Source organism: Maylandia zebra, linkage group LG19, assembly GCF_041146795.1.
Source record: "Maylandia zebra isolate NMK-2024a linkage group LG19, Mzebra_GT3a, whole genome shotgun sequence".
NCBI lineage: Eukaryota > Metazoa > Chordata > Actinopteri > Cichliformes > Cichlidae > Maylandia > Maylandia zebra.
Window position 1 is genome coordinate 27816133 of NC_135185.1, and position 25763 is coordinate 27841895.

General features: G+C 39.2%; 1 protein-coding gene across 1 annotated transcript; it reads right to left on the reverse strand.

The window, feature by feature from the left end:
* Positions 1-592: 592 nt before the first annotated feature.
* On the reverse strand, positions 593-1146 carry LOC143413932 (uncharacterized). The gene is made up of 2 exons (XM_076877385.1): positions 882-1146; positions 593-748 (listed from the first exon to the last, which is right to left on the reverse strand). The coding sequence occupies exons 1-2, from the start codon at positions 1089-1091 to the stop codon at positions 593-595; spliced, it is 366 nt and encodes a 121-aa protein (XP_076733500.1). The 5' UTR covers positions 1092-1146.
* Between the last annotated feature and the right edge of the window lie 24617 nt (positions 1147-25763).

Sequence of the window (25763 nt, forward strand, 5' to 3'; positions counted from 1 at the left end):
AACAGTACTCTCGGAAACATGATCAGGGTGTGAAGTCTTTTTTATTGTCTACACGGTCATTTTACAGTATTACACACAGTCACTGTGCGGCATCATGTCGCCGAGCTGCATTGGGCCACATCACCTCATCCACATCACAGGCTATATTGTCCCTTGCTAGGCACCGCGGGAAAAACGCCCTGGAATGGCGAATCCATCCCTGGAAGGCCTCCACTGGGATGTCAGCACAGGCCAGCTCCATTGCCCGTTCTCTCTTGTGTATGGCTGTCTGTCATACACCTTCCATCTCCATGATGAGAAGAACTCCTCTATAGGGTTCAGGAAAGGGGAGTAGGGTGGCAGACAGACGTTTAAAAAGTGGTCACTGTTGGTGGTGAACCACTCTCTGATTTGGTGTGTCTTGTGGAAGCGGACGTTGTCCCAAATGATCACATACATGTGATGTGCTAGCCTAGGATGGTGTTGTTGACGGTCCAGGAGGATGTCTTTTAGCTCCTCTAGGAAGGTGAGGAGACGTTGGGTGTTGTAAGACCCAAGGACAGCATGCCGGTGGACAAGCCCCTCCGTACCCATAGCTGCACAAAGAGTAATATTACCCCCCCCCCCCCCGTTGGCCAGGGACCTCAGTGATGGCTCTCTGGCCAATGATGTTACGGCCTCTTCGCCTTCGTTTCTGGAGGTTGAAGCCAGCCTCATCCAGGAAGAGGTACTCATGGGGTCTGGCCATCGCGTCCAACTGCATTATCCTCTGTGAACATGGGAAAGCGTACAGGTGTTCAGAACGGTCAATCAGGTAGCACAGTATTGTCCAGAAGTAATGTAGGCCACTAAGCAACACAGTATGTCCACTAACTGTACTGTGGACATGGATGTATACGTACTTGCACATACTCGTAACGTTGTCCTATGTGTCGCGCAGAGTTGCGCTCAAAGGGAACCCTGTAGACCTGTTTCATCCTCATCTGTTGGCGCCGGAGAACTCGGTCTATTGTGGACACGCTGACAGCATCAATGTTCTCAAAGTTTACATTATCTGCAATGACTTTGTCTCTGATCTCTCGGAGTCTAATGCAGTTGTTCTCACGGACCATATCTGCAATGAGGGTTTCTTGTGCCGCTGTGAATATGGCAACCCTCCCACCTCTATGTGGCATTCTTTCAGCTCTAAAGAAAGAAACATGTGTTGTCAATTGACTGATTTATATGTAAAACTACATGTAAGTAGTCCACTTTCACAGGTCTGTAAAACTGTGGTGTGTCAAAGAAAGCAATAGCGTAGTAAGTGACACATTTCCTGTATTTCCCAGATAGGAAGTGCCGAAGACACACTTACCGTGTGTTACTTACAGTGCCTGTGGTAAGTGTGTGTCTTCTGCATTATAAATTAATCTCTCCACGATGAAGTTGTCTGTCCTCTTGTGCATCTTGGGAATCGGTATTAATATATTGTTTTCATTATTAGGGACATTTTTCAAGAGAAGCATCTAAAATATAAATGCAAATTTGACTGCATGTTTTTTCCCACCCCCCATAGCCTGGACTGGATTCTGTAGAAATACAGAAGTCATCAACACCAATGATGCCGAGAAGGTGAACTTGGAAATTTCTCTGGAGGTATGGGAGATAATCTTGAAGTAATAATAATAATAATAATAATAATAATAATAATAATAATAATAATAATAATAATAATAATAATAAAAATAATATAATATGATAAGTTACACTTGAATTGTGTAGTGTTCATCTATAAGTGTTTAATGTTAATCAAGAAAGTGCAGCTCTTTGCAACCTTAAAAGACAAACTGTAAAAAAATATATTGTGAAAAGTTAGTGTGCTGCATTTAAAATCACACTTCAGTAAAAGTACAGATGCAGATTTAGGTGTCTAGTCTTGCCTGCATATTTATAATCTCTTTTTTTTTTTTTATTATTTTAACGGACACTGTGTGGAAGCTATGTTAAAGGATGCATGTGGAGTCAATATCACCTTGACCACTGATTTTTAGCTCCTTTAACATTTATTTTTGTCGTTCAGCTTCCTGAGAAGACTTTCCTTTTCAACTGGACTCCAAATAAGGTAAGCAGTAGGCTAAGTGCTTAGGTAGTTATCCTTGACATGTGTTTCCTCTGTATCGCGCCTCCATTTCAACCATGGCGACCTCTCACACATGCAGTAGCGGTTTTTGAAACGGGCGACGTCATGCCAGCGCATATCGGGAATGTCATAGGCACCGATTGGTTTTCTATCACCCATTTGCTGGGAGTAAGGGCACCCTCCGTTTGCGAGGTGCGCCTGCTGCACAGAGAGGAGAGGGCGTGATCCTCGGGTTGGGGGGTGGGTGTTCATACTGGAGTGCAAAATTAAACCCAATGGAAGACGGACAAGAAAAGTTCAAAGCCATCAGGTGCTCAGTTTAGAAAAAAGAGAAAAGAAACGAGCAAAAGATACGGATAAGAAGATGTGTCATTGGATAATGGCAGGTCATCCTGAAACAATCAGAATACTTTATTAATCCCTAAGGAAATTGTGTGGGTTATAGTTGCTCCAAGAAGAAATGGTAAAAATGGTAACAGTAACAGACTAAACTCCAAACAATACCTTATGTTACAGATTTTACACATTTAAGAAATAACACTAACATATAAAAATGCACAAACATTTGGTCCACAGCATGCAAGGTACTACTGTCCTTTTTTTAGCATGCACTGGTTTTTTCTTACCGGTATGTGAAAAACAGGATGTGGAGACCTGAAGTAATTTTTTTCCCCCTACTGCTTGTGATCCTGTTCTCTTTCTCTGGTCTTTACATCCTGTGTTCACTGATTTCTAATTCTTTCCCCTTTGTCCGTTTTTTTGCTCTATTGTCTAAAGGTGAGCAAAGATGCCCAACGGATTTACTTTACCAAATGGACCACCCCAGCCTTGCCATAATGGTCTATTTGATTCAGCTTTTATTGTTTATTTTATTTTTTATTTTCACTTGCTAAATATGGGACAGACTTGACTGAGGAAAAGAAAGGGGAGAAAGAAAGAGGGAAAGAAAAACAGCGAAGAAGAGGGACGGGGATAAAGGGCAAAAAACAACAAAATAAGCAGACAAAAAATACATATATCAATCACCTGGATCACCTGTTGAGAAAGAAAAAAGAAAATAAGAGGAAGAAAAAGAGAGTAATAGAATAAACAACATCACGATGATCTATGGGAATATAACAGTAAATACTAACTATTAAACACGATTGTGCAGCACGTAAGATCGACACAGCATGCATTTATTGACATGAATGTTAATTATTGCTGCCTAGCAATGGTAGTGACTCTGAAAACGGAGTGAATGAGAATCGATAAGGAATTTTATTGGTGGGCGATCTCGATGATGGGATTGGATTTACTAAAGTCTTATCAATTCTTATCCTTTGTGAGGAAATCAAACTGTAACTGAGGTGCAGAGGTAAATTAGAATAGAACAGTCCTTTAGTGTCATTATACATGGACAGTGAATATTCTATGACTTAGTATATTAAATCCAATAAATATAAGTGTTTTTTGACTCTTACAGCATCTGATATTGAAGCTGAAGTTGATCTGTAATGAAATCCAAGTCATAATAGCCGCATGCCGTGCAGTGAAGACACACCTCGAAGAATTCATGGCTGAACTCAAAACCTCTTTCCATGTAAAGATGATCTTTGTCAACACAACCACGTTCAAGTGAGTTCTTTTTCCTTCCCCTTTAAAAAAAGTTTTGACTTAGCAGTTCAGTGATACGTGTTCACTTTGTGCATGTGTGTTACTGAAATATTTTCTTTTTTACTTATTTCCAGTTACACTAAATTACTCGTGCTACTTCACTTGAGCATTGGGAAGTGAAGGTTACACTTCCCTATGCTCAAGTGAACAATTAAAAGCATTGCCTAATATTTTGCACATATCTGTTTGTATCAAAACAGCTCTGACACTTTACGCCACAGCGATGAATCCTCTGGTTGTTTCCTGTGGTGTCCTGGATGCGGGCAGCTGCTCCTCTGGCTGCTGTTGGTTCTCTGGAGATCGGGCTTTCTTCGGAGCATCCTGCAAAAGCTCCATCAGATTTGGTGCACCTGGAGCCCACGTCAGCGCCTTGTGCTCTTTGTTGTGTTCCTCGTGCTGTTTCTGATTACTTTCTGTTGCTTCTTGAGGAATGCTGTCCTGCTGAGAGAGTGCAGCTGTCATGGGGGCATGTGCTGGTGTGCAGCAATCTTTAGATGTACAGTATGTGTCAAAGTAACGTTCACATGAATGTAGGATGGAAAGTTCCCCAGCAATGTCATTATTCACTTCAGTTTGAGACTGGTTATGACCACCATTATACATCCATCTGTTCAACTAAAACTCCTAAAACATTAATGATTCAATTGAGTTACTTGCCTTCATTTACTTTGCAATGTCTGCTGTGGTAATTTCTCTCCCGGTCATACAAATGAGTACTTGTGTTGCAAATGTTCCTGCTGGTGAAGGAGTGTCCTTTACATTATGGTAGTGTTGAGATTATTCTGTTATCATATGTTACCTTATATATGTAACCAAAGTAGTTGAATTATGATAACAGCTGTAGGACATATATTATCCTTTAGTTTAGATGGTGTGCTGTGTATGTAGTTTAGTCCTCATTATACTTTTGAGTTAAAAGAACATAATCATTTTGTAGTTCATTAGATAAGGGTGCATCACTCTGTATCCTTGATCGGCTGTGAATGTCTTACACGGTTTTCTTGACATGCTTTACTGCTGAATCATAAAAAGAAGGATTGTATGCAGGAGACTCTGTGTGGAGGGCCTTGTGCTGCTGATAATGGAAGAAACAGACCACATCCCATACCCCCACCTTTTTCAGAGAGCAGAAAGACAGGGAGCCGAGGTCATAACTTAGGCGCCGTGTGAGAGACAGAATGTGAATGTTTAGGCTTTTATGACTAGTGGAGGTCGACAGAAGCGTATAAGAGGCTGTGAAACCCGTCACCATTTCGAGATTTGCTGTGACCCTCTTCATGCATGTCTCCCCATCATGATGGCTTATGCTCATAAGTATTGAATTGTATGGAAATAAATGATTGTTGATTGAGCATTTATACACCGAGTATTGTCCTTCCTTCAGCCCAAAGATTAAAAGAATTGGGAAATTTTAACAGTAGCCATGTTCATCCTCCATTTTTTGTCCACCTGGACGCTTACTGTACTTTACCCTAACCTGTTTCAGGGAGCATAACACATGTTTATCTGTTTTGCACTGAAAAAAAGTGTTTTTTATACACCTCATATTAATTAAAAAAACAACAAACAGTTCAGAGTAGTCACTGTGACTGTTAGGATTTTAGGATAGGATATTGAATTCTAATATACACCATAAGTAAAACACTTATTTATTCACACCATGCCTCTTTGAGACAAGAAAACAGGAAATTAAAATGAATCAAGCCATAAAACTAATATCTCTGTGATTAAACTTTGAAATAAAGAGGCTGGATAATTGGCAAACAATTGGCCACTCGCTCTTCATTTCTGGTGGTTTGACAGAACATTTGGTGCAGTGGGAAAGTTTTAATATTCTGAATAAATATCAAATAAAGGTCCTGCTTTGAATTAACAGGTGTAAAAAGTCAGAGCCATTGAAACTATTATGAATTCTTTAAATCAGTTTCTTCCACTCGTACAGGTTAGTCCAGTTTATACTAATGCTATACTTATATATAAGTATACAATCTGCTGTAGTTAATAAAATGAATCTAGATGCGGTGTAGCAAAAGCTAAGGTAACACTGGCCAATAAGTTATTCTTAAAGGTGTGGTGGGTTTTGACACTGGTGTCTTGTCACATGTAATTGGATGTAGTGTAGCAGGTGAGACTCGGCATACCTGAGAAATGTGCCAGAAATCTGTGAATATGTTTACTGTCAGGGCCACAGCCAACAGTAATATAAAAATGCCATCATGGGAATTACGAAAAAAGGAATCTTATACTAGCTGGAACACCAACTAGTAATCTATAGAGACCAACACTGGACTTTCCCCTGCTACACTGACAGACAACCTTTAAGCTCAAAAACAGGCCTTACAGGAAAGAACAGAGAAGCCTCAGACAAGCCAGTCCTCTATGTCCCAATCTGACTCAAGATACGTGACAACGAGGGAGTCTGCACAAGAAATTTAAAAGACAATTCCTTGAATATAAAACAGTAAAACCAATGCCACAAAGGTTTGCTGCCAGGTGGAGCTTTATAGTCAGAAAGGCCCAGATGAGTTGCTAACTACCTTACTGATACTGCCAGGAATCTTGGAGTTTTCATGGATAGTTCCTTCAAACTTGACAAACAGGTCTCTACAGTGGTAAAAACTAGCTTTCATCAACTACGCCTAATTGCTAAGGCTAAACCCTACATACCACACAAAGATATGGAGAAACTCATTCATGCTTTCATTATGTCAAGACTGGACTATTGTAACTCACTCTACTTGGGTCTACAATCTTCTCTTCTGCAGCGTTTGCAGCTGGTCCAGAATGCCGCAGCACGTCTCTTGACCGGCACTAGAAAGTTTGACTCTATCACCCCTGTTCTGAAAAATTTACACTGGCTTCCTATCAAATATCGAATTGATTTTAAAACTCTATTGTTTACTTATAAAATTTTGAACAATATGGCACCTGACTACTTAGCTGATCTCCTCTGTCTGTACAGCCCTCAGAGAGCTCTAAGATCATCGGGCCAACTGCTCTTGGTGCAACCTAGGTCTCGGCTGAAGACCAGAGGAGACCGTGCCTTTGCCGTTGCTGCACCCAGGCTATGGAATACTCTCCCTCTTCATATTCGCGCGTCAGATTCCATTCAGTCTTTTAAATCACGTTTAAAAACGTATTTGTTTGATCTGGCATTTAAGGCGAATTAGGGTAATTTACATCTGGCTCTGTATTCAGATTATGTAATTATCTTATATTTTATATATTTCTAATTTATATTTTATTGTGATTTTATTTGTACTGCGATTTTAATGGAAAGCACTTTGGTGTACTTCGGTCTTAAAAATGTGCTATATAAATAAATTTTGATTTGATTTGATTTGATTTCTGCGGCGAATGTGTGACACATGTGAATGTGTGATGGGCGTCACAATATTAAAACAACATGACCTGCACTGCACCTGCTTATAAACGACAAATACCTATTCTATCATATGGTAAAAGTGTCCACATATGATCATTAGATATGCATACTTATTATTAAAATCTGCATCGTTTACACACTGTTAGCACAACTGATAGACGTTAACATTAAATACGTGTTCGCTGCTCTTTAAAGATGGTCATTTATTTCCTCAGTCTGCTGCTCTCTCTTCATGAATTCCTTTAACATGAGCTGCAGCATCAGTCTGAGAGGAGTCAAATGATTAAAAATTAATCCACCAGGACACTTCCCTGAGGATCTTGCCTACGAACACGCTGAGTTGAGGAAAAAACCACAAAGATCAGAAATCAGGACATTTCTCGTTTGTAGGTTTAGGTTTGGTTTGAAATGGCTGCAAAGCAAGGACTGTCAAATGCTCGTTTCTGCAGGAGAAATTTGGGTTCGTGTCCAAGAAAGTGGCTAACAAAGTTTCTGTGTTAATGAATGAACAATGTTTGTACAAGAACCCCAGGAAGTAATAAATAATAAATAGATCAGGTCTAAAGAACTGAGAGTGGTCACTGTTGTGTTTACTCAGCTTTTGAGAAACATAATAATATAAATGCTTGCATTTGTCTAAACTATGACACCCTCAGGATTACTCATTCTGCCATTTTCCATCAAAGGTGAGAAATAAGCTTTTACAGTGTGCAGCACCACCTCATCTGTTTCAGAATCACATGCATCTGAACGGTATGAGGGCGAGCACGTGCTGTTTATCATACTAAGAGCGAGCACACTGTACTTTATCTGATGGGGGTTTCAAACTTGGGCTTGAATACATTTTGTTAGGTGATGTTTGAGATTTTTATTATGTGTATGTGTGTATTATTGATCATAAAAAACAACTTCTTTTTGTTTCCTTTATCTATTAATTCTGGTTTCATACAAACCTTTTTAACAGTCTAAAGATACTGAGGTAACATTTCATGTTTTGTGATTGGAGTATAGCTGAACTGTCAGGGTCAGTCTGCCAATTTGACGAACAAGCATACCGCAGCCTTAATACCGCAGCCTTTATCTCACAACACCAGTGAAGTGTTTGAACAAGGGCCTCAAAAGCTGCTTTGACTATGTGCTGACACTTTCCATAAACTATACATTTTGGTGCATAACTGATGAATCGACATTCCCACAGATACCACCAGATGTCAACATTTTACTGGTTTGCTTTAAAACCAAATACCTAGGAATTGACAGCTTCTTTCAGTCTCAGCTGCTTCATGTTTTATTCCAGAAAACAAAGGCACCTGTCAGCATTTAGCTCAAGGCACTGCTGTGCAGCCTCTCAGGCAGCATTTAACAGAAAGTATCTGAACTCTGATAGGTTCAACTACTATTTAAAGGCCAAATCATTAATTATCATTAATTAATGGTGATATTTACATTTTTAAAAGCTATACTAAAACGTAACCGTGTTCCTATTTTTGCAGAGCTGGGAGAGATTTGCAGCCTCACGGTGGTTTGAGGTTCTCCATATTTGCATTTTGGAAAAAAATATGTTGAATTTTGATGACAAATTTAAGCTCAACTCTGTTAAACTCCTTGAAAACCCCCTTAGGACAGATTATTATGACTAAGTATTCTGTCAGTGCCGTGAATCGATAAGAGATTTTTTTTTGGAGAATCGGACACAGAGTAAAATCCTAATTGTAATTCTTCCCTCTCACCAGGGAGAGGTGCTGTTTAGACACATGTAACTCTTGTCGCTCTCTACTCCAAATTTTCCAAAGTCTGGGACATGCTGGAAGCTAACTGGACTAAATGAGTGTCACCAGGTCCTAATGCCATTAGGCGCTGTTGTAATTCACTGAAACTGATTTCATTAGAGAGAAGACACGATGCCCTCACGATGTCCTGCTAACAAAGCCTGCCTTGAGGGCATACCGATTCATATGGCAGCTAGAAAAACAAGCAGAGGGAAACATTGTGAGAGGAGAGGAGGCTAAACCTGCAAATATGACTTTACAAAGAAGAAACTCTGAGAGCAGGCTACGTGTGGCACAAGGAATTTGCATTCATAAATAGCTCAGCACGCATTTATCCGTTATTGAATTTTTATCTGTCTGTGTGAATTACGTTTTTCTTTTAAACTGCATCCCACAGAAGTTTTACTAGTGAGTATTGATTTATTCCTTGCACAGAGCTTCGCTGGGTTCAGTGTTTGAAAAAGAACACAGTGAATACATGAATGTAAATTCATGGAGGAGCTGATTTGCTCATTGCTGTGTGCTACAAACCTCCAAAGCCCCAGTAGCCTACACTCCCTAGATCATTCATAAAAAATAAAAATAAAAGTTTAAACCAACCAGAACAGAAACAGGTCAGCTGATCGTGATCAAAGTCTACATTTAGTTCTTTAATTATTTATTTTTTTACAACAAATTTGCCCTAATATGCGCCAACACCCTTCATTTACATCATCTGCTGTTTTTTTTTTTGTTCAAAGCGCAACACACGCGTGTTTCTGTCAGGTTTGCTGCTCATATCTCCAGTCTTTTTTTTTTCTTTTTTTGTGTCCGTCTTCTTTCCTCTGTAGTTTAGAGAGCATTAAATATTTAGCACTGATCTAACAAAGGCTGAGCCTCTCCAGCCAGGCTGAGCTGTGGATCCCAGGATGAAAGACAAATTAGGCTTCGCCAGTTTACTCTTACTCAAGTGACTGAAAGCCCAGTTAAAAGAAAAGAAAAGAAAAAAATATCCAAAAAACATCCTGGGAATTTCTCTGCTTCTGCTGTATGTGATGTGCACATGTGCATGTATGTGAAGATAGGGGGAGGCAACAAAAGCCAAAGAAATGTTAACATATGGAGATGTAGAGCATGAGCTTGGACTTAATGTGAGTTTGCTATTCCTTTTTGCCTTGCCAGACATAGTATGTGAGCCTGAATGACAATAGCCAGACACCGCCCAAAGTCAGGAAGGCAAGAAAAAAAAATCACAGAATGAACATTACATGGTATACATATGCAGCTGGTATTAACTCACACATATTTGCGCAATGAAACCATAACATCAAGACTGATTTAGTATGAAAACATGAATAGTGATTATTCTTGTTTGCTATGACTACAGTTGTTTTAGCCTGTAGACTTTACCTCTAAAAAGATTTTAAAGCATGCATCATAAAGACTTTGATACTCATGTGAAACATGTTGCTTCTCATGAGAAATTCACAGGGAAACATCACTGAAATACACAGATTACATCGTGTCTGTTAACAGTTTTAGCATCTTTCGGTTTAAGTGGCTGTTTCTCCAAAGAGCTAAAAGGAGACAGCTAGAAATAGTCACAAATATGAATCATAATGAATGGGCACTATGCAGTATTATCACTTCATAATTTACAGCCATTTTTAAGTCAGTATAAGTTATGCCAGTTGTTACTGTAAAGTCTGATGTGCTGCAGCTCAGAGGCCAACAGACAAAACTACTACTACCGCTATAAGCAACTTTCCTCCATTTGTTTGCTAACCTGTGCCTGTGCGTGTCTAAATCTGTGTAGTTTCCTCACGACTTATGTTCCTGGTAAAGCGGTATTGCTTGATTATTATCATTAACAGACAATTGCCTTATTAGTCATCCACCAGACATGGAGCAACATTAGCATTCATTTGGAACTGTGCCTCCGGCCACCTGCCAAACGTAGGGCCAACATTTGCTCTCATTTAGCAACTAAAAAGCCTGATATTTCCCTCAGGAGTTTGTGGGGCTCAAATCAAAGGTAAAATGTTTCCCTGTGTTCATCAGCTAGTCTTTTACTGTGTCTGCCTGCTGTTTAGCGCTGAGGAAAACAGGTGTCTGTTATTGGTTTGATGTCGGTAAAACCACAACTGTTAAAACACTTAGCTGGCCTTAAACCTCTGGATAGTTGTTTTTTCCCCAGTTGTCACCTTTCACATAACACAAAATCTTTGGGATCCACTGTTAATAGTTTTAGAATGGCTGCGTAATTTGAGGTGTGATTGTACATGAAGTCTTATAAAGCTGAGAGACATTAGCTAGCTTAATCCTAATATGCACATATGGTTATCATTTAATCAAATTATAGTTACTTCAAGTTGATTTCCAGAAGGTTATCAGTGTGCTCCCAGGTTGGTGTTTTATATATATATATATACTGTATAAATAATAGCATGATAATACACCAGTCAGGCATAACATTATAACCACTGACAGGTGATGTTAATAACACTGATTATCTCTTCATCGTGGCACCTGTTAGTGAGTGGGATGTGTTTGGAAGAAAGTGAACATTTTGTCCTCAAAGTTAGAAGCAGGAGAAGTGTTTTGGGCTTTGAGCAAGTTTGAAAAGGCCAAAGTGTGATGGCTAGACTGGGTCAGTGGTAGTGGTAAACAAGTGAAAGGGTGCTGGGTGGCCATGGCTCACTGATCGCTTATGTGGGGAGCAAAGGCTGATCCATGTGGTCTGATCCAGCAGACGAGCTACAGTAGCTCAAAAGTTAATGGCGGTTCAGTTAGGTGTCAAAATACAAAGTTCATTTCGGTTTGTTGCATATGGGGACCAGCTGCTGACTCCTGTCCATTGCTGAAGGCACCAACAAGGGGGATCAGAACTGGACCATGGAGCAGAAGAAGCCGGCCTGGTCTGATGTATCACTTGGACGGCCCTGTGCGGCACTTACTTGGGTAACACCTGACACCGGGATAGAAAGAGGGCAAGCTGACCGAGGCAGTGTGGTGCTTTGGACTATATTCTGCAGAGATCCTGGGTCCTGCCATCCCTGTACATGATTCTTTAACACGTACCAACTACCTAAACATTGCTGCAGGCTGTGTACAGCCTTTCATTGAAACTCTATTCCCTGATGCCTCTAAGTCAACAACGACTTTGAGGTGTTGACATGGTCTCCAAATTTCCCAGATCTCAGTCCAAGCAAGCATCTGTAGGATGTGCTGGACAAACAAGTTCATAGAAGCCCCACTTTTGCAGCTTACAGGACTTAAAGTATATGTGGGTACGGGGGCGACCGTGGCTCAGGGGGTTGGGTCACCGGTTCGGTCCCTGGGCTCTCTGTCCTGGTCGTTGTGTCCTTGGGCGAGACACTTACCCTACATCTACTGGTGTTGGCCAGAGGGGCCGATGGCGCGATATGGCAGCCTCGCTTCTGTCAGTCTGCCCCAGGGCAGCTGTGGCTACAACTGTAGCTGCCTCCACCAGTGTGTGAATGTGAGAGTGAATGAATAGTGGCATTGTAAAGCGCTTTTTGTAGCAGATGTGGAGCGTAAAGTCCAAACTGGTCCCAGTGGTAATAGGAGCTGTAACCCCAAAACTGGAAGAGTCTCTCCAGCAGATTCCAGGCAGAACCTCAGAGGCGCAATCCTAGTTAAAAATACAAATGCTAACCTTTCCTACATTTAGCCACTAGGAGCAGTAATGATTATAAGTTAAAACTTTTGCTTATGCAGCAATTATGGTCTAATTTTTCTTTAAATTGGTTCATGACAAAAAATAAGCAGTGTCTTACAATTTGAAGAAAAAAAAATACAATTTGAAGAAAGGCTTCTGATTGGCCAAAAACTTGGCCTACGTCTGTACCTTAATATACTCTCTCTCTCTGATCCAGCTCATGTGGTTCAGTTATGTTTTCTACATAGAAATTGTGATGTTACTGTGATCATAACATCTAGTATTTTTTGACTGTTATGTGTTGTAGGCTGAGTCTTTAGTTTATAAATAGTCCTGTCATTCTTTTGTTAATTTTCATGTTGTAGAGCTGTATTAATGCTGTTGTATTCCCTGTGCTCCCTGGTCACCTGTTCCCAGTGTTTTCTGGAACTTTTGTATTAGATGACTCCTGGTGACTTATGTTTTTGTGGGGACTCTCATCAAATCACTTTGTGTTGATAACATTTCCTGCTCAGCTAAGCATGACAGTGCCAATGACTCCAGTTCCTATTTTACCTCTACTTTAAAATAACAAATAATTTTGATGGGGTTTGACCAGCTTGGATGCTTTTGGATGTGCCTAACTCATGCCCTGAGCACCTCTGTTTGCTTTCTTAAGCTCTAAAATCTGAAACTTATACATTTTTTCCTGTGAGTGCACAGAGTATCCTGCAGCAAAACTGACTTTCAGCCCTTATACAGATTCATATTGTTGCTGGTTGTAAAAGTTCTATTTTAATAATAATAATAATAATAATGGATTGCATTTATATAGCGCTTTTCGGGACCCCTCAAAGCGCTTATCTGACAAGAGCTTGTGATTACCCTTCAATTTAACATGAAGGCACCCAGAAGCTGCTCTTGTAGTAGTTTAAACATCTAAATCGTACAAATTCTTCACAGGTTGCCTGTTAAAACTTGCGATATAAAGAAAATATTAATTGCATGTATGGTGTTACAAATATTATCTCTTTTAAAGATTCCTTTCAATTAACAAGACTGCTTCCATTTTTACTTTTGGACACTATGTGTCACAATATGTTTTTGATGCCACCACAGACAACTAACCTGTGTTTACAGCTTAATTACCGTGTTAAAAACACATTAACTTCCTCCTAAATGGAAAAGGCTGAACGTTAAATTAAGCTTTTCCATTAACCCCCAATAAGGATAGCATTTCTGTGGCACAACAGGAGGTCAAAGTGAATGAGTCAGTACAGACTAATTAATTAGATCTATAAGTGTGTGTGTGTGTGTCTGTGAGAGTGACATAGAAAGAGGCGGTGTATGGATGTACTTATAAACCCATTAAAACCATCAATACAGAAGTGATCACTTGGAAAAACAGCTTTGCATTAATCATTATCTATTAAACACCATTAGTGTGATGTGACACACACACACACACAACTTCGGCAGCGACAGTGATCAAGTGAGTAGTTGAAGATGTGCAGAATGATCCTGCTTTAGACTGGCATCCAGGTAATGATCAATAACAGGCCCTGTTGTGCGTGTGTGTGCTTGTGTGTGCGTGTGTGTGTCGTTACTGAGTTAGAAGATGTCGAAAGGCACAATCGACTGAGAGAAAACCACTTATGATCAGTTTAAACATTGTGTTAATCTATCCTCTACAAACCGGCTTCATGAATTGGGACTTCAGGATTTTGTTTTGTCCCTATTAAAGCTGTCACAGTTCTTTATTAACTGTTGACATCTTTACCTCTGTGTTAGCCCTGTGATGGATTGGCAACCTTTATATAACCTTTATATAACCTACAATAACGAGAAAACCCCAACAATCATACGACCCCCTGTGTGCAAGCACTTGGCAACTGTGGCAGGGAAAAACTTTCTTTTAACAGGAAAAAAACCTCAGGCAGAACCAGGCTCAGGGACAGGAAAGAAAAGAGAGGAGAAGGAGGCAGAACAAAAGAAACACAAGAGCAAGAGTTTAAAATGAATTACCAATCATTAAATGCAATGATGGCGTGGAAAGTGAACTATAAGCTTTATGAAAAAGTAATGTTTTAAGCCCAATCTTAAAAGTAGAGAGGGTGTCTGTCTCCCAACTCCAAACTAGGAGCCGGAAAGCTGAAGGCTCTGCCTCTCTATCTGCTTATGGAAATCACACGTGTCTGTCAGCAACAGACAGTCTGACAGTCTGGCAGCAACATGCCCTATTCGGACAGTACAGAACTGTGAGGTCCTTAAGATAAGATGAGGCCTGATTATTCAAGACCTTGTATGTGAAGAGAAGCATATAAATTAAATTCTGGATTTAAAAGGGAGCCAATGAAGAGAAGTCTCTCTTTCTTGTCCCTCTCCCTAAGCTTGCTGCAGCATTTTAGATCAACTGAAGGCTTTTCAATGAGTTTTTAGGTCATTGTGATAATAATGAATTACAATAAACCAGCCTACAACTATTAGAGTAAATGCATGAAGTACTATTTCAGCATCACTCTGGGACAGGATGTTTCTAAGTTTAGAGATACTGTGCAGAATCAGAATCAGAAAGGGTTTTATTGCCAAATGTTGAGCAGGTTTACAACATTAGGAAATTGCTGCAGTACTTAGTGCAAACATACTGTCAGGCAACGCTTAAATAAACATAAAAATTAAAATTAAAAGTGCTAAGTAGATAGATATATACATGAATGCAGGTGGTGATCAGTGCAAAAATGGAATGATGCAGTGAACACAGCGTAGGGTCATGTGTTAGTGGTGCGAACAGTCATACGGTTATTGTTCATGTGTCCAAAAGCAGAGGGGAAGAAAATGCAACAAGGCAGTCCTACATATTTGTTTAATATGTGCGTCCTGTTCATAAATAACTGACCACACAGTGTAACCGGGAGCCACAGCAATGCCATCTATCTTGTACAAACACTGGTTAACTGGCTTATGTTTGCATTTAGCTCTAAGGCAGTGAAGAGACACAGCTTATCAATGTTTCAGTGCTTCAGACACCTTAAAGAAATTTCTGGTCACCTCGATTGACATGATGAAAGAAATGATATGTCACACATACACAAACACAACCTTTCTGTATCCACATGCAGCTGTGCAATGCTGCTGCAGCAAAAGGAAAATCTGGTTTTAAAATTCCCTTCTCCATGATCCAGCTATTTAACACTCATGTGGTTTGATGCAGTTTGTTATATGAATTTGCTTTTTGTTTTGGAAGATCTCAAAAAACACAAGCTGAGATTGATATGCTGTACTCCAAACTCATAAATATTTTTGGACAGGAGACACAGAAATAGGTGGTCTCTTCCCCTGCTTCTTCCTCCCCTTTACTCACATCCAGCTGGCAGATCCAGAGCCATATTATTTCTGCTGACCTGTGTGTGTGTGTGTGTGTGTGTGTGTGTGTGTGTGTGTGTGTGTAGTGCTGTGCTTAAATTCCATATGTGCAGATATCCATGACATTGCTCAGTCACATCATTTTAAACCGTAATGTGGATCTTCTGTTTTTTATTTTTGTTCTTTCGAGGCTGTTTACATGTTGTGGACGGAAACAGAGAACATAGCAGGTGAACAAAAACACTTCTATAAAATGAAAGTGTAAACAGACATGAGGCAGGGAAAGATCACCGGGGATGTCTCCCATAGGCCTGCTTCTTCTCAGAAGCACTGAGCTGAGACTGATCTTGTTGTTGGATTGTAATCCTGTTGTTGTATATTGAATTATTTATCGACTACCACAGCATAAATACTGCTTTGTATGGACTGTATTCCTACGCTTGTTCATGCACTTCCAATTGTGAGTAAAGAGAGAATTTCCTTCTTTTCTCTCTACCACTGTAGTGACACCACTATTTGGTCTGTGTTTTTGCCCATTTGTAGATGGTTACCAGGCAACATGACATCATAATCAATCATGAATCATTCAAGTTTTTGTGGATACAAACAAGATGCTTCTGTTGTGAAATGAAAATAATGCTATGATTTTATAAGGCGATTAAAGCATAGGATAGTGTAGGTCAGAACTTTCAGAACTTAAGATGTGAGATCGAGCTTTCCTCTTACTGTCAGGGTGCTCAAACTGTGGTGTGTGGGCCTCGCTGGTGTCCTATGGGTGCAAAGTGCAACAAGAATGCACTGCTGTACATTTTGTTCATCCACAGGGAAAAGACTACAGTGGCATTTCTCCTCAGTTTCATCTCTTCCATTTCAGCTATCAAAGGACACTAAACCTTTCTAACACAAATGCAGCTGGTTTTATAAAATACACCAACCAACTCAGCAATGGTTACAAAAATATGCATATAAACTTTGATAGAAAAACTATTGCCAACACAAACCACACTAACTAGCATTTTTTTCCCTGTGCGGTGCTCAATCATTGCTTGGCCCCTAAAAATGTCTAACCTGAGAACGCCTCTCAACTAAGACAATCAGGCCAGAAATATTATTTTTCTAGTTCTCTGGTTTATTATTACAAATCTTTTTCATGCCTTGCTTCATATTCCTCAGAATAGTTTAGATAATTTTTTGTGCGCCTGTTGTTCTTCCTGAAATCTGCTGCATGTGTTCAGCACATATGGAAAGCCCACTGGGAATAGCACAGCTTCTAGTCGCCTCGGCTCAAAGCATCAATTTGCTGTGGAATTTCCACCATTTCCTCTTGAATCAGGAGCATGTCCTCATGTGTTGTAGATGTAGCCGTGAAAGCTGCCATTGTGGTTCTGACCTAAGATCTGAGTACATTGTGCATATGTATTACCAATTAAGTGCATTTCTTTTCCTCTAGTACAGTTTTAAGCAACCCACATCTGAATCGGCAACCTGAACTTCTCTGTAAAGTCAGAAATTAATCAAGCATGCATTCAACCACTAAAGCTAATTTTTCTGCTCAGGAATGCAAGTAAATAACTTTAATTTAGCATCTTAGTCAAAATAATCACAATACTGATTTATGCTTTTTTGTACATCAGTAAATTAAAAAAATCCATGGATAACAGCAATAATTATATTTTAATTAAGAATATCATTTTGATTGAACAGCTTGTGTACTTTGAACCATTACAGTATCCATCTATTTATCGATCGGACGATTTAAGATCATAGCATACAGTGGCTTGCAAAAGTATTCGGCCACCTTGAACTTTCCCACATTTTGTCACATTACAGCCACAAACATGAATCAATTTTATTGGAATTCCACGTAAAAGACCAACACAAAGTGGTGCACACGTGAGAAGTGGAACGAAAATCATACATGATTCCAAACATTTTTTACAAATAAATAACTGCAAAGTGAGGTGTGCGTAATTATTCAGCCCCCTTTGGTCTGAGTGCAGTCAGTTGCCCATAGACATTGCCTGATGAGTGCTAATGACTAAATAGAGTGCACCTGTGTGTAATCTAATGTCAGTACAAATACAGCTGCTCTGTGACGGCCTCGGAGGTTGTCTAAGAGAATATTGGGAGCAACAACACCATGAAGTCCAAAGAACACACCACACCAGACAGGTCAGGGATAAAGTTATTGAGAAATTTAAAGCAGGCTTAGGCTACAAAAAGATTTCCCAAGCCTTGAACATCCCACAGAGCACTGTTCAAGCGATCATTCAGAAATGGAAGGAGTATGGCACAACTGTAAACCTACCAAGACAAGGCCGTCCACCTAAACTCACAGGCCCAACAAAATGTTTGGAATCGTGTATGATTTTCGTTCCACTTCTCACGTGTGCGCCACTTTGTGTTGGTCTTTCACGTGGAATTCCAATAAGATTGATTCATGTTTGTGGCTGTAATGTGACAAAATGTGGAAAAGTTCAAGGGGGCCGAATACTTTTGCAAGCCACTGTACGTGCATCACCACCTCACCAGTGCCATGCACCGCTTTTTCTTACAGGAATTGCTGTAATTCTTCGTGGCACAGACTCATCACGATGCTGGAAAACTTCCTCAGAGAATTTGGTTCATATTGACATAACTGCATCACACACTTGAATCAGATTTGTCAGCTGCACATCCATGACGTGAGTCTCTCGTTCCACCACATCCCAGAGGTGCTCTATTGGAGATCCGGTTACTATAGCAGCCACTTGAGTAAGCAAACTAATTGCCGTGTTCAGGAAACCAATTTGAAAAGATTTGAGTTTTGTGACATGGGGAGTTATCCTGCCGGAAGCAACCATCAGCAGATGGGTACACTGTGGTCTGTGGTATTGAAATAATGCTCAGTTGGTCTTAAGGGGCCCAAAGGGTGTCACGAAAATATCCCCCCCACCACCAGCAGCAATGTGAACTCATACAAGGCAGCAAGGAGATCATCCTGGCACCAACAAACCTGCGTAAAATATGTGAACAGAATCAACTGCTGTAAAAAAAGAGAGGTGAAATAAAATAAATCTAGACTATTGAACAGTTTTATAGGCTCTTCATTTCTGCCTCCTCCACTCAGCCAAACATCACACTATCACTGATTCCTTCTTATATAACTCATGGTTATAAGATTATTAATACCTCCTGCCAGCAGCTGCTTTTGAGTAAATATTTATTTGGGATTCAAGATTGCTCAAACTTTTGGGGATTAAAATGAACGCTGCACGTACCCAGAATACCTTCAAGTGTTTTGTAGCTGTCAGATTAAAGTGATGGAAAACAAGTAAATGGGTAACCAAAAAGGCAGCAATGGATGAGCAGGCTTCAGAAAAAATGCCCTCATATCTGTTCAGTTAAGAGTATCACTTGACCTCAAATAAATAAATAATTTTTTTTTTAAAAAGCGGATGCTTTCTCAAATCAGCCGTGTAAGTTTTAACATATGCGTGTTATACACAAAACATCACGAATGAGAACAAAATCTAAAAAACAGTATTTATACCATTATGCTTTATATTCCCAACATCTTTGGTGAAAGCATCAAAGACCACATCAACTGCAAAAGTTTAGCTGATCACTCAAAACAAAAGAAATTAAAAAGCTAACACACATCTGTCCTGCGTGACATGGTTCATCGGTCAGTTTTTGTGAGGGATTAATTATTCCAGTATCAATGGAGGGAAACAAATCCCATATGACCAAATAAAAACCCTTTTTGTGATGTATTATTATTTACATACTAAAGGAAAGAAATATTCTCTTTTCCTTTTTAAACCAGCCCACTCGCCCTCCAGCATCTGCTGTGGCAACAAATCGCCAGGGTGCCAAAAATTGCAGTTCCTTTAATGGCCACTTGAGGCCTTTTAATACTTGGAAGCTAAGGTGTTAATGAAGTTAAAGAAGAAATGGGTATGTTTGTAGTCTAGTACAAAAATTGTTTGTTTCTTATTGCTATTTTCCACTTTGATATAATTGTAAGATGGCAGTGTATTTTGCTAGAAAAAGGTAGAAAAAAAAGGTTCTGTAAGTAAATGAAGTGTGCAAAGGAAGTATGCGAGGAAATACAATAAAGACAAAGACAAAGACAAACAGATTTTGTACAGTTCTAAAGTCAGTATTTGGTATGATCATTATTTTTGAAACCCAGCCTGATCTCTCTTTGGCAAGTTAATTTCTTTAAGCCTTCAGGAATCGTTCTGTATGTTCTTGAAGGAGAAGAAAGTGTTCTTTGGATGCTGCCTTTTGTACTGTTCTCCGTAAGGATGTTCCCAAAAAGCTTAATCTTGAGATCAGGGCTCCGGGGAGGCCATCGTGTGCTTTTCTGTCCAGGTATGCTTTTACTGTATTGCAAGTGTTTGGGATTGTTGTCATGCTGAAAAATGAAGCTCTTGCCAATCAGATGTTTTCCAGATCCGATCTCTCTCCTGACCTCCCCTGTACACGCTGACAATGATTTGAACTAACACTTTTGGATTCATCTCTCCACGAGATTGACTGATTTTCAGTCCAGTTCTTGTGTAATTTTGCATATCTCAGCCTTTCTCCCTGTTTCCCTTCATTAAGAATTATTCCTTGAGAGCCACCCTTCCTCTGAGACCTTCTGTGATGAGGGTTTGGCAAACAGTAGATGGATTAACTGTAGCCCCAGATGCATCTCTCAGTCCTCTTTCAGGACTTTTCAGTATTTTCCCCCCAATTTCTTAAGTACACAACTTTTATTTTCTGGTCATCTGCTGTTGATATTTTTGCCACTTTTTCTCCTCTACTTGTCCAGTTTCCTGACCTTTCCTTAAACAGATACTCCACACAACGGCACAATATATCATGGTGTGCCACCGCTTTTGGCTAATAGTTATTTAGGAATCACCTTGTTGGTGCAAAAACACTATTTTATGCTGGACAAACTATTTTATCTTTGGCATTTTATCAAAGATTCCACTAAAGACGTGGGAACAAATAATGCATTTTTGTGACAGGCTGCCAAAAACAAATTGCCAAAAGATGCCATTTAAAATCGGTTCTTTGCTAAGTTGTCTGTCGTATGTAGACACTAGCCCATCCCTTGCCTTTTTATGCTCTAATCATTCATAGACCAGTGTGTGGCTTAAGAAGTGGATTAAGTATCAAAACAAAAAAACAAAGAAAAACAAAAAGCATTCCTCTGAAAATGGTCAGGTACAAGGAGTGGACTGAAAATGAGAGAAAAAGCAGCAAATATTCAAAGACTTTGAGACACCTTCTGAGAATTTTTTTTAACAACAGCTTTGAAACTCTGACTCCTTGCAAGTAAAATATAAAGAAAGGAGGCATCACTCAGGATAATTAAAGTCTAAGAATTGAACCTCTTTTTTAATCTGTGCTTGTGCTCTGAGCATTTGTATTTGACAAAAATGTTACTCTTTGATAAATTGCACATAGATTGCACAGGAAGCTTGTACGCCATACTTTCTGCACTTATTTCCATTTTCATTCTACCCTCTGACTACACTTTACCCTCATAAAAAGGAAACATGCCAAACTTTCCAGACTTCAAAGACAATAAAACAAAGGATAACTTCATAAGAATGCATTTTATATAAGTATCTTCCTTAATCCCCAAACAAGATAAGCCACTATAGCATGAGAAAAAAGTACAATACCAAATATGAATGGCTACTCTGTTGATGTCAAAATCTACATAATAGAGAATATGATCACATTTTGGGCCAAACTCAGGTTTGCATTGAATGCTGGAGTATGCACACACACACACACACACACACACACACACACACACACACACACACACACACACACACACACACACACACACACACACACTGTAGGGATAGTGTTGACTCAGGAGAATTAGCAGTAGCAGCATCAGCAACGCCTTTGATCACTTAAATGAGATTTTTTTCTGCTTCTCTGTCCAAAAGCCAAATCGTGACGAGTGAGAAGTTTGTGAAGTGAAGAGAAGAGAAAAGCTCACTCATTCATGATTTCATTTCCACCATTATCATCCACATCCCACCTCATGTCTCTGTTCATTGGCTAGAAAAAAATCAGATTCAACACAAATGGTTAAAAGTAGGATATATGACAGCGATAAGAAGATGTGGATGACTTTGGATAGCTGTTTCTCGAGTTTTTCCTCAAACACTCATTCACTGTCCTCAAGAGAATTTATAAAAACAAAAAAACTATTCCAAGAAAGACAAACAGCTGTGTAGGAAGACTAAAAAGAGGCAAGAATAAAAAATGAGTTAATTATAGATTCATTTCAGATTTCCAGTAATCAGCAGTCTATCACAGCCGGCTCTGTTGTTGATGTTGCACACATATAAATTCCCTGTTAATTTTAACAACAGTGGTGTAATTGTAAGCAGATTTTTTTCCCTTTCTTTGTTTTCAGTCATTAAGTCACATTTTTTGTCTCCACTTTTAGGACTGCTAATAAATCCTATTTGTTCCCTTCCTTGAGACATTAGGATCACATAGCCTCCGAATTATTATTACTATGATTATTTTTTTTTTGTTTCTTTTCTAGTGATTTTTATTATCTTTTGGTTGGCATATTAATGCGGCACTACGGAGCCTCGCAGGGGACATGGGAGAAAAAAAAATTAAGTCGGACTTTTGCGTCTTAATTTTTTTTCTCCCATGTCCCCTGCGGGCTCCGTACGGCACACATTTTATGTTGAAAATGTTAGTGGCCGTTTTGTGACGCATTACGACACTGATGATAAACACACAGCTCTTCTCTAAACATATGGATATTATTGCTTTTTATCACCTCCACATTTTGTCATCGTGGACATATTCCCTTCCGGTGGCTATCCTCCCCCGGCCAGTCAAGTTTTATGTTTATCCATTACGCCCGTTTATAGAAGTCATTGCTCATCCGAGTCAAGGATCGGAGGATAGTAAAGCCGCATGTAGAGATTTTTTATTATTATTATTATTTGTGGTATGGGGATACATTCAATTACAGGAATAGGTTTTAGAGTTTTTTGCAATAACTGATTACTCATGAATTGTGGTCTCATCTTCATCTAAGTCAGGACACAAATAGTTGTGCTCATATCTATCTAACACTCTGAGTAATGACACACACTGCAGGGAGGGGAAACTTAATTTATCCCGCACACTGCAAGGCGTTCAGGCCCTGGGGTAGCAAAGCAGTTTGATCCCCACCTCCATCAATCTTTATTGTTTCAAAGACAATTCAGTGTTTGCTAATAGTTTCTTGTTTTCCTACAAACACAATATTTTGTCACAGACCTAAAAAAGTCTGCAAAGAAGGGGAAGTGGGGGAAGCAAGAGGTTCGGAGTGGAGAGCCAGAGGGCAGCGAGGTGATTTCCCGAATTACCTACCAGAGTGTTACAGATTTGATACTGGCACATGAGCAGAGTCTGCACAGAGGAGGAGAGCATAGGTCCACAGGTAAGTATGAGGAACAGGGCACAGGGAGTTAACTGTGAGTCAAAACACTAGGGAGCCTGAATAGTAATATCACGTAAATGGTGGAACGATTTGGCAATGAATGAGCGGAAGGACCGGCTTCTTATTGCAGTGGGTGAGTAATCAGTGCGTGTGTGCGGAAACCAGGAATAGCCTCGCCTCTGGAAATACGGAGCACAAAGCGCACATGCTCACCGAGGAAGAGAAGTAGAGAAAGATGGAGCAAGAAGAGCAGGGAATAAATAGAAAAGGTGAGCTGTCACCGAGGAACCGGAACACCAGGGGCCATGACAATTGTCCCACTAGTACTGTGGAAGGTCCAGCTGGTACTTTGCAAACTGTGTTTTTATCTTAGGATTTCTTTCACCTTTGTTTGTGTTTCACACGGTCCTCTTGAAGGGAGACAAATTTATCTTATCATGGAGTAATAAACACTTGGGTCTTTAGAAATGTTTTTGGAGCCTGCGCATCATTATAATTCTTCTTCTAAGGTTTTATGAAAGTTATTGTAATTGAGGCATGGCTCAGTCCAACCAGTCTTTCTCATGACAAGTAGACATTGTCAGTAACCAGATTTTTTATGTTTTTACACTAGCCTTTGCTGCCAGTCGGAGAGAGAATTATTCAGTGTGTTCAATAGGCAGCACGCTCATACAGTATACCCGCTCCTCTGCTGCTTCTTCATTAACGAATTACCTAAATGAATGAATTACCCTCAATACAAAAAAAATCTGAATAATCTGTAATGTAATAATGTGTTTCAAATTCATCATATGTACTCTCGTGTCTGCCAGAAGATGACACTGATAAAAGAAGAAATTGGAGACAAGAAGCATGTGGTTACCTTGCGTACATTATGTAAGTGGCACCGCTGTTTGAAAATTCACTAACCAAGATCACTGTCTGTAGTTCAGTACTCAGTGAAATGTGAAATAAGGTCACAGTCACCTTTTCTGTACCTTTTTGTTAAAGCTGTGGATAATCAAGATTACGTTGTAACACTGATGGTGATGGCTGATTTATGAATTCTTATGTTCTTTTGCGTCTTGAGTCTTTTGATTTGCACCAAATCATAACAAGTCATTACATGGAAAACAAATGTTTAAACTGAGACATTTACAATTTAATAAAAAATATCAGCTCATTTTGAATTTTACGAACGCAACAAGTCTCAAAAATGTTGGGAGGGGGCATAAAAAGGCTGGCAAAGTAAGTGTTACTAAAAAGAAACACTTGGAAGAACCCTTTGCAACAATTTACGTTAAATGGCAACAGAAACGTGAGTGGGTATGAAAAGAGCATCATAGAGAGTTTCAGAATGATGTTTCTCAACAAAAACTTGAAGACTTTAAATATCACGTCATCTGCAGTGAATAACATCAACAGAGAAAATTTCTGAAGAAGCAATGCATTAAACAGTCATGCAGATCTTCAGACTTTTGCTATCTATGAAAACAACCATAACTGTAAAGCACGTTAAAGCTCTATGAAGCAAAGAAGAAACCACATGTCAATGTGAGAAAAGTGGGAAACTATTCTGTGGTCATCCATCCATCCATTCGCTTCCGCTTATCCTTTTCAGGGTCGCGGGGGGCGCTGGAGCCTATCCCACACTGTAAACCCGAACAAGTTGACTGAACTTAAAACTTTTGTGGAAACTGATTACCTCAAAAGATTTAAGTACAAAAACTCATATCTTCTAAGTATGGGGTACTCAAAATTTGTATTTATTGTTAACCTAAAAATTTTAAATTATATTTTATTAATTGAGCTTTACTCAAAGACTGTATACTTTAATTTCAATATTTTTGTGTTTCTTGTAGTTTATTATTTTGATGCAACACAATGCAATTATATTACAACCTAAACTCAAATTATCTGATTATTAATTAAAAGATATTTATGTTGTGAGTGTAGACTACTAAAAAAAAAAAAAAGTACGGAAATTCAGTTACTTTACATTTTGTTTATTTAACATTTTTTCATGAAAATTTAAAAACATCACAAATGTTTTTATAAAACAACTAACATGGACATCGGCACCATAAAGTGAGCATTATAAATTCTGTGTAGAACATTTATCTTTTTATAAACTCACAAAGGACGACATCAGTCCTAATTGCATCTTTCTCAAAATACACAAAAATGCAAAACAAAAAGTCAAATACTAATCACTTTTTTTTTTTTTTTTTTTTTTTTTTTTTTTTTTTTTTAAATGACATCAGAAACAGCAGTATGCGACATTACGTGATGGCAGAGCTTCAGTTCATCCTTTGTCATTTTTTTTTTTTTTTTTTTTTAATAAATAGGACAGGGGGAATGAATGAGAGAGAGAGGGGGAGAGAAAGAAAGAAAACCAAAGGGGAGAAGAGACGGTG

Bases quoted from the DNA above. Each gene is read 5' to 3' on its own strand.
- LOC143413932 (XM_076877385.1), bottom strand. From the start codon at position 1,091: ATGGTCCGTGAGAACAACTGCATTAGACTCCGAGAGATCAGAGACAAA. The intron at 749-881 runs GTACGTATACAT...CCATGTTCACAG, and splicing joins AACGTTACGAGTATGTGCAA to AGGATAATGCAGTTGGACGC.